The sequence below is a fragment of the Egretta garzetta genome, unplaced genomic scaffold (genome assembly GCF_000687185.1).
Source record: "Egretta garzetta isolate BGI_Z169 unplaced genomic scaffold, ASM68718v1 scaffold148, whole genome shotgun sequence".
Lineage (NCBI taxonomy): Eukaryota > Metazoa > Chordata > Aves > Pelecaniformes > Ardeidae > Egretta > Egretta garzetta.
Window position 1 is genome coordinate 659,241 of NW_009260669.1, and position 13,876 is coordinate 673,116.

The window sequence follows — 13,876 nt, forward strand, 5'->3', positions numbered from 1 at the left end:
GTATGCTTCATATTGATGGTAAAATAGTTTTTTTTCTCTTTGTTTCGGAATCGTCTACAGTCATCTGCAGCTTGTCACTAATTATTTGTGGTTAATTTTAGCTTTGATTTTTTGTCCTTTTAGGAAGCTGTCATTGCAAATGGTACCATTGCTTTTGAAAATTGGCTTGTTCCAGGAAGTTCAGTTTACAGGCAGTTTTGGGTTTTCCATGTGCAAAATCCTTCAGAGGTATTAGACAATGGCGCACGTCCAAAACTGGAACAAAGAGGACCTTACACATACAGGTAAGCAAAACCCCCTGAATATGTGACATGCATTATCAGAAGTTTTGTTAAAGTCAGAGAAAGTTCTGCTGAGTTCAAATTTCTTTTTGAAATTCCAGCACTGTATTTTAGTCAGACTCGACAAAAATGCCTAAATTGCAGCTACACACAGCAATCAAATACTTTTTGTGTTGGGTCTCACATTGGGAAAACACATGTAGAAATAGGTAATTGGGTGTGAAGTCATTTGCTCTTGTGAAAAATGATTGCTCATTAACAAGGTGTTTACCACAACAACATACAGGCATGGTTGCATTTGTTACTGTTCGGTTATTGCCAACTTTTTATATAAAAGAAAATATGCAAGATGCTCTAAAACCAAGGTATTATCACTTATGTATCACTGGTATTTTTTTTAATAATATGTTTTGTTTCTTTGTGCCTTTATGATTTGCCTCAGTCTTTAATAGTCAGACCAGTTCTCCCCAGGGTATTCTGCCCCCCGAGTTGGAAGTCAGGAATGGAAAGCAGAATAAACTCCCCATAATCCAGGAGGAGTTAATGACCTGCTGCACCACCTGGACACTCACAAGTCTATGGACCTGGATGGGATCCACCCAAGAGTGGTGAAGGAGCTGGCAGAGAAGCTTGTCAAGCCACTCTCCATCATTTATCAGCAGTCCTGGTTAACAGGGGAGGTCCCAGATGACTGGATGCTTGCCAGTGTGACACCCATCTACAAGAAGGGCTGGAAGGAGGATCCCGGGAACTACAGGCCTGTAAGCCTGACCTTGGTACCAGGGAAGGTTATGGAGCCGTTCATCCTGAGTGTGCTCACCAAGCATATGCAGGACAACCAGGGAATCAAGCGCAGCCATCATTGATTCATGAAGGGCAGGTCCTGCTTGACCAACCTGATCTCCTTCTATGACCAGGTGACCCACCTAGTGGATATGAGGGAAAGGCTGTGGATGTTCTCTGCCTGGACTTCATCAAGGCCTTTGACACGGTCTCCCACACTCTCTCCTGGAGAAAATGTCTACTCATGTCTTAGACAGGTGTACTCTTCGCTGGGTAAAAAACTGGCTGGATGGCTGAGCCCAGAAAGTTGCGATCAACGAAGTTAAATCCAATTGGCAGCCAGTCACAAGCGGTGTTCCCCAGGGCTCAGTTCTAGGGCTGGTCTTGTTTAATATCTTTATCAATGACCTGGACAAGGGGATTGAATGCACCCTCAGTAAATTTGCAGATGACACCAAACTGGGTGGGAGTGTTGATCTGCTTGAAGGTAGGAAGGCTCTACACGGGGCTCTACACGGGGACCTGGACAGGCTGGATCAATGGGCCGAGGCCAACTGTATGAGGTTCAAGAAGACCAAGTGCTGGGTCCTGAACTTGTTTGCAACAACCCCATGCAACGCTACAGGCTTGGAGAAAAGTGGCTGGAAAGCTGCCTGGAGGAAAAGGACCTGGAGATGTTAATCAACAGCCAGCTGAATATGAATCAGCAGTGTGCCCAGGTGGCCAAGAAGGCTAATGGCATCCTGTCTTGTAACGGGAATAGTGAGGCCAGCAGGAGTAGCGAAAGTGATCATGCCCCTGTACTTGGTGCTGGTGAGGCCACACCTCAAATACTGTGTTCAGTTTTGGGTCCCTCATGACAAGAAAGACATTGAGGTCCTGGAGAATGTCCAGAGAAGAGCAATGAAGCTGGTGAGGGGTCTGGAGCACAAGTCTTATGAGTAACAGCTGAGGGAACTGAGATTGTTTAGCCTGGACAAAAGGAGGTCGAGGGGAGACCTTATTGCCCTCTACAACTACCTGAAAGGAGGTTGTAGCCAGGTGGGTGTTGGTCTCCTTCCAAGTAACTAGCAATAGGACCAGTGGAAATGGCCTCAAGATGCTTCAGGGGAGGTTTGGATCAGACATTAGGAAAGAATTCTTTACTGAAAGAGTGGTCAAGCATTGGAACAGGCTGTCCAGAGTCACCATCCCCAAAGGTGTTCAAAAAAACGCGTAGATGTGGCACCTCAGGACATGGTTTAGTAGGCATGGATGTGCTGGGTTGACGGTTGGACTTGATGATCTTAGAGGTCTTTTCCAACCTTAATGATTCTATGGTTCTATGAGAGTCTGTGACTTATTCTTAATCTATAGCTTTTCCTTTTTCAATTTTTCCTCTGAAAAGCATTCCTTTTTCTGAATGTGCAGCTAGGGCTTAGATGCAGCAGTCCATCCCCATTCAAGGAACCTTTTAATCACTTGCTTACTTTTAAATGTGGTGTTGACATAGGACTAGTTGATGCTTCCCAAGTAATTAAGCCCAATACCCAGATATCACTGGCACTCTTGTTATAAAATTGCTTTCCTAAAATGATATTTCTTTCTTGATATCTTTGGAGATGCATATTGTATTTGGAAGATGGTTTTGCATTTCAGCATCTACACATGAGGTGCTTTGATGTCTAAAAGTTTATTTATTTCTCATTGGAAATAGAGAACTCTTGGTTCATAGAGTACGTGGGAACACATAGGGAATGTTTACACAGGAATCAGGAAACTAACAAGTTAAGAAATACTGCAGAAGGTGAATTCCGTCTAAACAGAAATATCTTCATCTGATGGCGGTGATGGTGCCTATTTTCTCAGTGACAAATCTCTGCCAGAAGCCTAGATGAGAGTATATAAGAAATGATGGCTATAGATTTTCTCACTGCAGTGGTCATGCTCGCCTGGGATATTGGGTCTACCTAAATCACTGTGATGCTGAATATCTCTCTCTCAATCTTCCTTTAAATATTTAACTATTTATTACAATGTAGAACAATTGGCCTTGAAACTCAACTGTCCACATGACTCTGTTGGAAAATCTTGATTTAGGTCTTTTGTTTCCAGTTGGAGGTAACATTAATTAGAAAAAAAAAAAAACAAAACAAAACCTCCCAACTTTCAGGTAGGTGCTCTACACATTAGGCTATTAAATAAAATGACATGCTCACAAACCAGTCTTGAGAAACCAGGATCCCATTGCTTTTGAGGTAAGGCCCACCTGCACTGTCTATGTCTGTACCATGGGGAAATGCTCTCTGAATCTCTTGGTCACCTCATGCCCAGGCTGGAAGATCCAATGGAGTACCCTGAAGATCCTTTCTGGGATGGAGCTGGGACAAGCTTTGTGAACGCACAGCATAGAACATATAAGCCATATGATGCCTGCTGGATGCTGCCCTGGCAGAGGGGTCAGCAAAAGGATGGGGACTCGAAGAATTGAGCTAAAGCTAGAACTTCAGCAGCTCAGAGATTTGTACTTTAGTGATCTGCTGGCAGGGCATGCTTGAGAGGCTTATGGGAAACCCAGTGAGGCAGAAAGACTGCTTATAAATCTCCACATGTGTATGAAATCTTATCAAACTGACTCCCATTATGGATTTAATCTGTAATCTGTTTTGTTGCAACGCAGGCCTATGAAATCAAAACTTAAGAGGTTTTATTAACCATTCTGAGTCATCCCCTTCTAATAAACAAACAACCATGAGAAAGCTTAGAAAAAAATGTGGCAAAACATAAGTTTAAAACAAAATATACATTACTGAAATAAAAATAAAAAAATATTTGTTTTCATTTCAGTATAAAAAATACATTAGGCACTAAGGAAATATTTCCACAAGAAAAATATTTTACAGAAAATGGAATCTTTACATGCATTCACATGAAAAGTTTAGAATCCTTTCAGTGGTTATAAAATGTTCAACATTCATCTACAAAAATGCTCATCAACTTTTCAAAAAACTTCAGTCAGACATGGTTATGTGTTGTCTCGAAAATCAAATGTTAAAAATGCTCTATGTGTTTATTTTGTATTTCAAGGGTGCGATATTTACCCAAAGAAAATATCACGGAAAACTCTGATGGCACAATATCCTACATGTTGCCTAACATTGCTCGTTTTGAACCTGATATGTCTGTTGGGACAGAAAATGATACCATCACGTGCCTCAACCTTGCTGTTGTTGTAAGTAAAGAAACAAAGCCATAATGTCCATATTCAAATGTTGAGATACTGGTGGAAATAGGGGAGAAGTTGTCATTAGTAATACTGAAACTGCCACAGCATAGGTTTCCTCTCTATGAACTCAGATGACATGAGTGTCAGCTGCACTGAGGACAGCTGTAGTATTGTCTTTAAAAAAAAAAAAAAAAAAAAAAAAAATGAGGACATATTGCATCTATATTAAGGTTTCCTTATATTCCCACCACAGCATAGTTTCCTCTCTATGAACTCAGATGACATGAGTGTCAGCTGCACTGAGGACAGCTGTATTATTGTTTTAAAAAAAAAAAAAAAAAAAAGAATCTGAGGACATATTGCATCTATATTAAGGTTTCCTTATATTCCCAGGCTAATCTTAATGGTAAATGAAAATTGACTTGTTCCTGTCAATGGAAGCAAAGTTATCAGTTTGGATGGGATGTATCAAAAAGCATCCTCCTAGTCAATTTTAGTGTGGGAATGAATCAAGAGTTTGTGGATGGATTCCCTTTCTGTGTGAGGTACAGCATGAATATTACAAGACAGATTTGCATTACTCTTTCCATAATATCCTCAGTCTTGCTTTGCAGGGGACGCTGAATTAAATCCCATGCTTGGTGTATGCATGGCCTCGCTGCTCCAGCTGCTTGCTCCCCATAGTGGCCCTTAACACTGCTGCAGTGGCACCCCCTGAGGTCTCATGTCCTCCTGAGGCCTTAGTCCTTCAAAGGAAAGCACAGGGCTCCCCACCTAGAGCAGTGCTAAAATCTTTTCAGTCCAGATGTTTTTGTGCTGTCACAGACTGAGAATGTTTGCCCTTGACTGACATTTACAGTTTTCATGTTTATATTCAATGCTGGTTGTGTTGCCTGATTGTCTTGCACTAACACAGTGGTGTCTGCATGTGTATTCAGGGTCACCACGAGAGGGTGGGCGCTAGGGGCAGAACGAAGAGATGCTTGGTGTTAGCACGATATAGAATCATAGAATCAATCACAGAATCATAGAAGAATCCGTGTTGTAAAGGACCTCAAGAGATCACTGATCCAATCTTTTCAGAGAAAGAGAGCCTAATGAGTGTCATTGTTTAACCCCAGCCAGCAACTCACCCCCCTCCAGCCTCCCACTCACTTCCCCCCAGTGGGGTGGGGGAGAGAATCAGAAGAGTAAAAATGAGAAAAATCATGGGTTGAGATAAAGACAGTTTAATAAATAAAGCAAAAGCCGTGTGCACAAGCAAAGCAAACCAAGGAATTCATTCACTGCTTCCCATGGCCAGGCAGGTGCTTAGCCATCTCCAGGACAGCAGGGCTCCATCATGCGTAATGGTGACTTGGGAAGACAAACGCCATCACTCCAAGTATCCCCCCTTTCCTTCTTTTTCCCCCAGCCTCATATGCTGAACATGATGTCATATGGTACAGAATATCCTTTGGTCAGTTAGGGTCAGCTGTCCCGGCTGTGTGCCCTCCCAGATTCTTGTGCCCCACAGCCTCCTTGCTGGTGGGGTGGTGTGAGGAGCAGAAAAGGCCTTGGCTTTGTGTCAGCCCTGCTCAGCAGTAACAAAAACATCCCTGTGTTATCAACACCATTTCCAGCACAAATCCATACCATAGCCCCATACAGCTACTGTGAAGAAAATTAACTCTACGCCAGCCAAAACCAGCACAATGAGATTTTCTAGAACCCTGTCCCATTGCACCTTGAAAATCTCTACTGATGGGGACTCTACAACATTCCAGTGATTCACCTTTCCCACTGTAAAAAATTTCTTTTTCAGGATGAAACCTTTACTGGTGCAACTTGTACCCATTGATTCTTGTCTTCTTCATGTCGCTCCTTGTGAAGAAAGAGCCTCCATTCTCTTTCTAGCCACACTTTAAGCACTGGAATATTATGATGAAGTCCGCTCAAGGCTTCTTTTCTATAAGGAGAAAAGACCTAATAAAGAAAGGCAAATGACCTTACTCAGACCGTATATATTCTGCCTGTGTCCTAATTTAGGCCAGCATTTGTCTTTTGGAAAGCTGTTTTTGTTTCCTGTGCTCAGGGTCTTTCATGTCACGGTATTAACTAACACTGCTCAGCTCCCACGCTTTGGACCACATAGCTCTTTTTGGATCTAAGCATAGTCTCATGCCTGGAAGCAGCCGTATCAAGGGAGATGGGAACAGAGGATCCAAGCCCCATTTTGCTGTTCAGAAACAAACTGGTGTAAGCCCAAATTCCCAGAGAGGCTCTGCCTATCTCATTTGACAGCACTGACTTCAGTCCAGTAGAACCCACCTTTTGTATCATAACCTTGTTATCAAAATGCTCACAAGGGAATGCAGAGAGATGTTTTTCACACTATAGAATCATAGAATCGCTTTGGTTGGAAAAGACCTTTAAGATCATCGAGTCCAACCTTTAACCTAATCCTGCCACCCGACCACTAAACCATGTCCCTAAGCACCTCATCTATCCTTCTTTTAAATACCTCCAAGGATGGGGACTCTACCACCTCCCTGGGCAGCCCATTCCAGAGCCTGACAACCCTTTCAGTGAAGAAGTTTTTCCTAATGTCTAGCCTAAACCTGCCCTGGAGCAGCTTCAAACCATTCCCCCTCGTCCTATCATCTGTTACCAGGGAGAAACCTTAACCTTAACCCTGAGGCGATTGAACCCACATCTCCTCTATCTCATAACCTGGCCATATCCATGCTTACTCTCTGTTCAAGTTCAGACAAGAATGAAAGATTCATGGGGTTGAGGAGGGCAGGAAATGAGAGCAAAAGATACTCTTCCATTGCCATCCCCATAGCACTGAGTACAAAGAGATGCTCTACTAAAGGGCTGAGCACTGGCTCTAAGACAATCACTTGTTTTTACACAGATTTACTTATCAAAATTGTTACCATTTTGTGCTTCACCAGGCAGGCCAACATAGATCATTTATTTGCTTTCCACAAGCTATTCAGCCCCTTTAGAGACTTGACTTTGTATTTATGCCTCTGGGGACGTTCATTACAATTCCTGCTCTTAAATCTACATTATTCTTCATTGAATTAGGAAAAGTTATCCATTATTTAAAATTAAAGCTGTTCAGGAAGGACTTGTTTCTTGCAAATACAAATTCTTTCTAATTAAAGGAATAATGGAGATTCAGCACCTGGGCAGTTTCTGCAGGATACAGTGGTACTGCTGCTAGCATAACAACAAATCTGAATCACTTACCTAAACCAAAAAGTAACAAGGCTTGTATACTTTTACTTATATGTTATAGTGGAAGTGGGTCTGAAATACACGACATACGGAGGTTACAGAAAAGAGGTAGAAAACCGGCAGTGGTACAACACATGTTATACACATAGGGATTTGAGATTATTGCTTGGAGATATTCAAAAGCTGTCTGGCCATGGTCCTGGGCAAGTGACTCTTGGTGGCCCTGCTTGAGCAGGGAGGTTAGATCAGATCACCTCCAGAGGTCCCTTCCAACCTCAACTGTTCTGTGACTCTGTGATCAGGGATGATCTAGTGAACTCATGTAAGCAGTAAAGACAAATTGTCTGCCTTTGTGTAAGTTATGCCCAGTAATTGTTTTGTGAAGGAGTGTCAGTTTTAAGAGTTTTAAGTAGGAACTTAATTTACAGTGAGGTGCAGCTCTGGAAACCGGCTTTGGCAGAGATTTCTTGGAGTCAGTCTCTGTGGTTTTGATCCAAAGCACATGCAGAATTTTATGCTAAACATTAATTTTCTTGCTGTTGTAGGCTGCACCTGCCTTGTATACAAACAATTTTATACAGCTACTATTAAATACTTGGATTAAAGCTTCGAAGTCATCTATGCTGCAGAACAGAACAGTGAAAGAATTACTGTGGGGATACAAAGATCCCTTCTTAAACAAGGTCCCCTTCCCCTTGGACCCAGTTCTGGGAGTCTTCTACCCGGTAAGTGAAACCAATCAGGAGGCAAAGCCTTCAGTTATCATTCCATGAATAAAAATTAAGGTAGCTGCTGTGAGGAAGAAAAATGTGACGATGCTACAATCTGGTTCAGTACTTCTAACTGTACTTCCTTCTTCTGTCTGTTACAGTATAACGGGACATCGGACGGACTTTACAAAGTCTATACTGGGAAAGAAGATATTAAAAAAACAGCAATAATTGAAAGCTATAAAAACAAAAGGTATCATAGTATTGTGTAATTAAAAACCATACATATTTTCAAGGTATGGCTTTTAAGGCTTGATTCACTAAGAGCTATAGAGAAATGGAAAATCTTCAACAGTTCAAGGAAAGCTGGATCAAGCCCCACGCTTAGCAAAACCACCTCTCAGCTATTCATGATTCTACTAGGAGCTTGGATTTAAGACAATTATTGATTCTTTGACAGAACTTCTGCTTTGCATACTTAAGTAGCTAGGTCCCTTTTATCCTATTCTAATGAATCATATAGTTTATCAGAATAAATGAATGAACACCTCTATCCTCTGACTTTGCTAATGGATCAGGCTTATAGGGGAGCAGTTATATTTAGCAATACAAGTAATGAAATGGATTGCATGGTATCATATACTACATGATTTTTTTTTATTTTAAAGGAATCTTTCATACTGGGAAGATTACTGTGATTTGGTTAATGGCACAGGTGAGCCTATTAAAGTTTTTTTAAAACTTCAACACATTTCTTGATATTGCAAGGCAATAATGAGGTACAGTATTTAAGTTATTAAGTTAATTCCCTTGGGCTTTGACAGTTCTGTATTCTGTATATTGAATGTCTATATAAAAATGAATGTATATATACTACTACTATTATACATCTATTATATATATTATACATTATTGTACGTTATTTTATATATACATGCATACACACCCTCTTCAGCTAGAGTACATGTGGAAGACACACAAAAAAAGGATCCAGCTCTCTGTTTCTACTAATTTTCTTTATGGTAAAATATAGCTAAAATTCTTTTTCTTTGCTATAGCAGTTGAAAATTATCTTTGCATTCTAATAATGTACATTCATCTACAGTGTTGAAAAATAAAATTAAGTGGACCAGAATGGACAGAATTTTTTTTTTACTGAGATATGAAAAGAAATTGAGGTGACAAGGAAGAAGGCTGTCAGAGAGGTGGTTTGGAGGCCACTGGCAAGTGAAAAGGAATGAAGAAGAGGAGCAGTTTAGTTTGGGATGAATAAACTAGAGAGGAATATTTTTTAATTTGCTTTTGGAATGCATATGAAAACAACTGAGTTGTTTAAGAGACATTTGTTCAAGATTATATTTTTCTTCTTGATGAGTGATTAAGCTTTGCTGTGAGGACACCAGAATCTGTTGAGCTGAGGCTGGCAGATGCCATGGTGGAGGCTTTTGCAGAGAGCTGTAGGCCTTCAGTGAATGAGTATCAAAACAAGCAGGTTTGCGGGTTGGTTTTTTTTTTCTCCTTTTCTGTGCTGCTTTACCAGGCATAAGTCATTTTCCTTATAACCCAGACCACATGGCAAATTATTTTCAAGTATTTCAAATACATCACAAGAATCTGACTTTCCAAAACTCTGTGAATCGGGAAGGATTATTTCCTTTCTAAACATTGTAATTAATTTTATAAGAGGCAACTTTTTCTCAGGTTCCGGGAGTTTCCTTCTTTCTTGTGAAGCCTGAACCCTTTTTTCCCAGGGTCAGCTTTTTGTTTTTTCTTCTTCCATAGCTGATGGAATAAACACACTCAGCTAACTAGACTAAGTGCTCCAGTACAATGAAAATGTGGAGCATCTCCTTGTTAGGAAAGGGTATCGCACAGTTTACAAGAGCATTCAGTGTGACTGCTCAGGAGAGACCAAGTGTTTAGAGAAGCAGCAGGTTTAAAAAATCTTGCAAGTGTGAGAATTCCTTCTTATCCTGTAAGCTTTGAGACCAAAGTGCAGCATGTATAGTATAAGTAAATATCTAGATAAAAATATTAAAATGTATCCTTGTTTGGGGCTTGAAATGAGTCCATGTTTTAAAAACTCTCCAAGACTGCCAAGATTTAGAAATAGAGTGTGTTTCTAGGATGATCTTGGATCTTCTTTAAGAAAAAGTGCTTCTGTCAGCAGTGGGCGAGTGGCAGTATGTAATTTAGCTTTCTTGCTCTTGCCAACTAGATTCAAAGATACCACAGATGTTTTCAATCCCTTGGTTATGGCTGCTGACTAAGAAACTAAACAGAAATTGTAGCATGAAGTAACAAATGTACTGGTTAAAGGTTTGTTACAACACCTTGTTTGGGAAAATGGCAGAGTCCTCTTACTTAACTCTGGATGCTTGCAATGCAGAAATATGCATCTGAACTGGCTGTGTTCTTTTTATAACAAGTGGAGAAAAAGACATCGCAAAATGCTATGCCTCTGACATGTTTTTCATGTCTACCATGGGGTGAGATGGGTTGTGCCCTAGAATTGCTTCCTTCTCTCCATTAGCTGTAGACAGGATCTCAGCTTACAAAGAAGAGAGTCACTTGAGCCATCTTTGGTGAAAAAAGGTTTAGCACTGACTATTAAATAGGCAGTTTTGAAGTCTAAATCTGTGTTTCTTGTAAGCACCGAGTGCCATAACTGCAGGTGAACCAAGCAACTCTAGAAAGGTTTAGGTCTTCAGACTGCATAAACCTTGAAGCAATAGCAACAGGTATTGGGACTTGTATTAAGCAGGATTGGGTTTTGTATCTTGTTTTTAATGGGCTTGATCATATAGCTTCACACCTGAGGAAAAAAAAAAAATATAACTGCCATAATTTGGCTTGCTTTCAAAAGCAGTACAATCTTATCTGTGGAGTGCCTGCCACTGTGCAATAACATAAATATTTTCCCCCAAAATGACTCAGTTTATTTACCCTTTTCACAGCTTTATAGGAAGGTAACAGCTGAGCACTGAGCTAGAAATTAAATCATGTCTTCTAAGTGGAATTGCTTTCAAGCTCTTATTTTATTTTATTCACAGATGGGGCATCATTCCCACCATTTGTTAAGAAGGATCAGATACTGCGCTTCTTCTCCTCCGATATTTGCAGGTAGGCTGGTCCCTTCCTGCTGCGCCTGTGCGCCTGCCTGTGCCACCCGAAAGCTATTTCATTTCAGAGAGCAGCTGCCATAGCTCAGCTTGGGCTTGGGCCACCGGAGCCCTTCAACATAAACGTTTCACCTAAACACAAGTAAATTCGTGAGCTGTGCTCGTGACTCAGAACCTGGTTCTACCACTTTTATTTATGTCCAGTAGCAGGCTATTTGCAGTGTATTTCATTTCATCCAGTCAGAGATGTATAACTGGGGAGTATCTGACACTGTTGTGAGCTGTTAGAGATCTATGAAAGACATGGAGGGCCACGGGGTGCAAAGTCTTGAACTACTTCTCAGGTCATGACCCAGCCTATAACCTGCCTTATTTGGTCTAGAAGGCAATGGGTACGGCAGGGGCCACCTTGTCCCGTCTTTGGCATTTCTGCAGAACGTTATCTATGCAGAACAGGATTTACTGTCATCCACTAGATACTCAAAATTGTTTTCTCACAGGATATTTTTACATATTTTATTTTTATGCATTTACAAACAAACAAGCCTGCTTAATACATCCCATACTGATAGCTTTTCAGCCTGCTGCTTCTGCTGTGTCTATCCAGTGGCCCTGAGCTCTCCAGTGGGATAACTGAAAGCAATGTTAAAAGATTTAAAGTGCATCACAGCGTATTTACTTTGGGAGATTCGACCCCTTTATTTATTTTGCTGCCTGGAAACAGCTGCTTCCTTTTAACTAGGTTTAAAGTGAGCCATTTGCTTTGCAGACTGTTTGTTTTTAAAGATCGATGCTTTTACATGAAGTTAAAGTTCTTTTTGTGAAGTAATTGTATCCCCAAACTGGAAAGCATTTCACAAGTCATGGAAAAGGGAATTCTATGCAGAGGAGAAACGATAAAATTCTTTGGGCTGATTGCACACAGTTTGAGAGATCCCTCTGGCCATTTGATTCGCACAATTAATGAGCAATGAAGAAGGACAGTAACAATCACCCAAAGGTCGTACTGAAATCGGGTCATGGAAAATGGTTCTCTCCATATTGCAAAACCTGAACCCTTCTTTTGTTTGGCTGCAATACAAAGTGTTGCTGCCCTGGCTACATTACTGTGTAACAGCCGTGTCTCTGTATCAACTGATAATGTATCAGCAAAAAGAAGCAAAAGAAGCTTAAGTGATGTTCCAATTCATATGCAATGGAATAAGGTTATATGCAGAATGTTGCCTGAATCATAAAGCTTAGATAATATCATCAGGTCAGCAAAAACCTATAGCAGAGCTGATTTATATTGATAAGTATCTCTACTGTAGTCCAAAAACTTTCAAAAATTTCATAGTAATGGTGTGGAGGGAAAAGAGCTCTTAACTAATTTTTTTTAGTTTTGTATATATTTATTAGTAGTATTAGTATTTTTGTCTGTCTTTTTGTGTATTGTCATGCTCACCTCTGAGCTTGCACACCCTCTTGTGAAAGTGTGGAATATTCTCCATTACAGATGAACACCCCTACAAACTGCTGAACAGTGTGAAGGGAGCCTGGGCAATGGCTCTCTGGAGTACTTGTTTCTTTTAAGAGAGAGGCAGTTGGGGAATCCTTAAGGGATATTGCCATGAATTCAGATTTTTAACCCAAATGACTGAAACAGGTTTCTCCTCTTTTATATTCAGATCCATATATGGAGTTTTCCAGGGCAAGCAGGATGTGAAGGGAATCTCACTCTATCGTTTCACTGTTCCTCGTGAAGCATTTGCATCACCTGCTGAAGTCAGAGATAATTATTGCTTCTGCACAGATGAAGTCATATCAATGAACTGCACAATAGCTGGAGTCCTAGACATTAGTGCCTGCAAAGGAGGTATAGTAGTGACACGGTACTGCCAAACAAGCCATTTAACTGGGGTGAAAGCACGAGTCCTGTAGCTGAGGCGTTATGCTAAAGTCCAGGACAGTTCTGTTTGTGAAGTCTTCCACAGATTGCCTGCGAGACCTTTCACTTTTCTGTAGCCTCATTTCCCAAAATCAGGACTATAGTATTTCTGTATTTTGCATACTGCTACACAAAATCATGATACTACAGACTGGATGCTACAGTCTGTATACTGAAACTGCTGGAATGCATGTAAAGAAGGGAAAGAAGAGGATTCTGTAGGCACTGTGTAAAAGCCAGAGATAGTCACAGTCCTTGTATTTGTGATAATTCACACGCGCTCTGTGTGCGTATGTGCACAAAACTATATACACATGCAGAGATTGAGAGATGCTGTTGGCTATGGCTAACACTGGTTTAATAAAATAAATACGTACAGGGTCTGTGTTTGGTGCAGAGCATGGGTCCCCTTCAGGCCTGCTTTCTACAAAATCATGAGGGTGGGGGGAAACAGTGACACTCAGGTCCTCATCTCAATCTGAAATGGGGAGAACTGCCAGCTCCACAGTGTGGACACAGACAAGCAGGATTTATAACTACAGTTTATTTCGCCATGCAATTTTTTCCTCATGGTAGAATCACAGAAATGCTCTTTATTTGGGGGGGGGGGGGGGGGGAGG

The 13,876-nt window shown here is 40.9% G+C and overlaps 1 protein-coding gene across 3 annotated transcripts in view; it reads left to right on the forward strand.

Annotated features, from left to right (window-relative positions):
- Positions 1-13,876, forward strand: part of CD36 (CD36 molecule) — a 30,239-nt gene that overhangs the window by 11,915 nt on the left and 4,448 nt on the right. For all 3 annotated transcript variants that reach the window (XM_035901082.1, XM_009645654.2, XM_035901083.1), the window contains exons 3-9: positions 124-284; positions 4,131-4,275; positions 8,043-8,222; positions 8,369-8,460; positions 8,876-8,922; positions 11,261-11,330; positions 12,997-13,184. In XM_035901082.1, the coding sequence (XP_035756975.1) occupies positions 124-284; positions 4,131-4,275; positions 8,043-8,222; positions 8,369-8,460; positions 8,876-8,922; positions 11,261-11,330; positions 12,997-13,184 (883 nt within the window). The remainder of the gene's footprint in view (positions 1-123; positions 285-4,130; positions 4,276-8,042; positions 8,223-8,368; positions 8,461-8,875; positions 8,923-11,260; positions 11,331-12,996; positions 13,185-13,876) is intronic.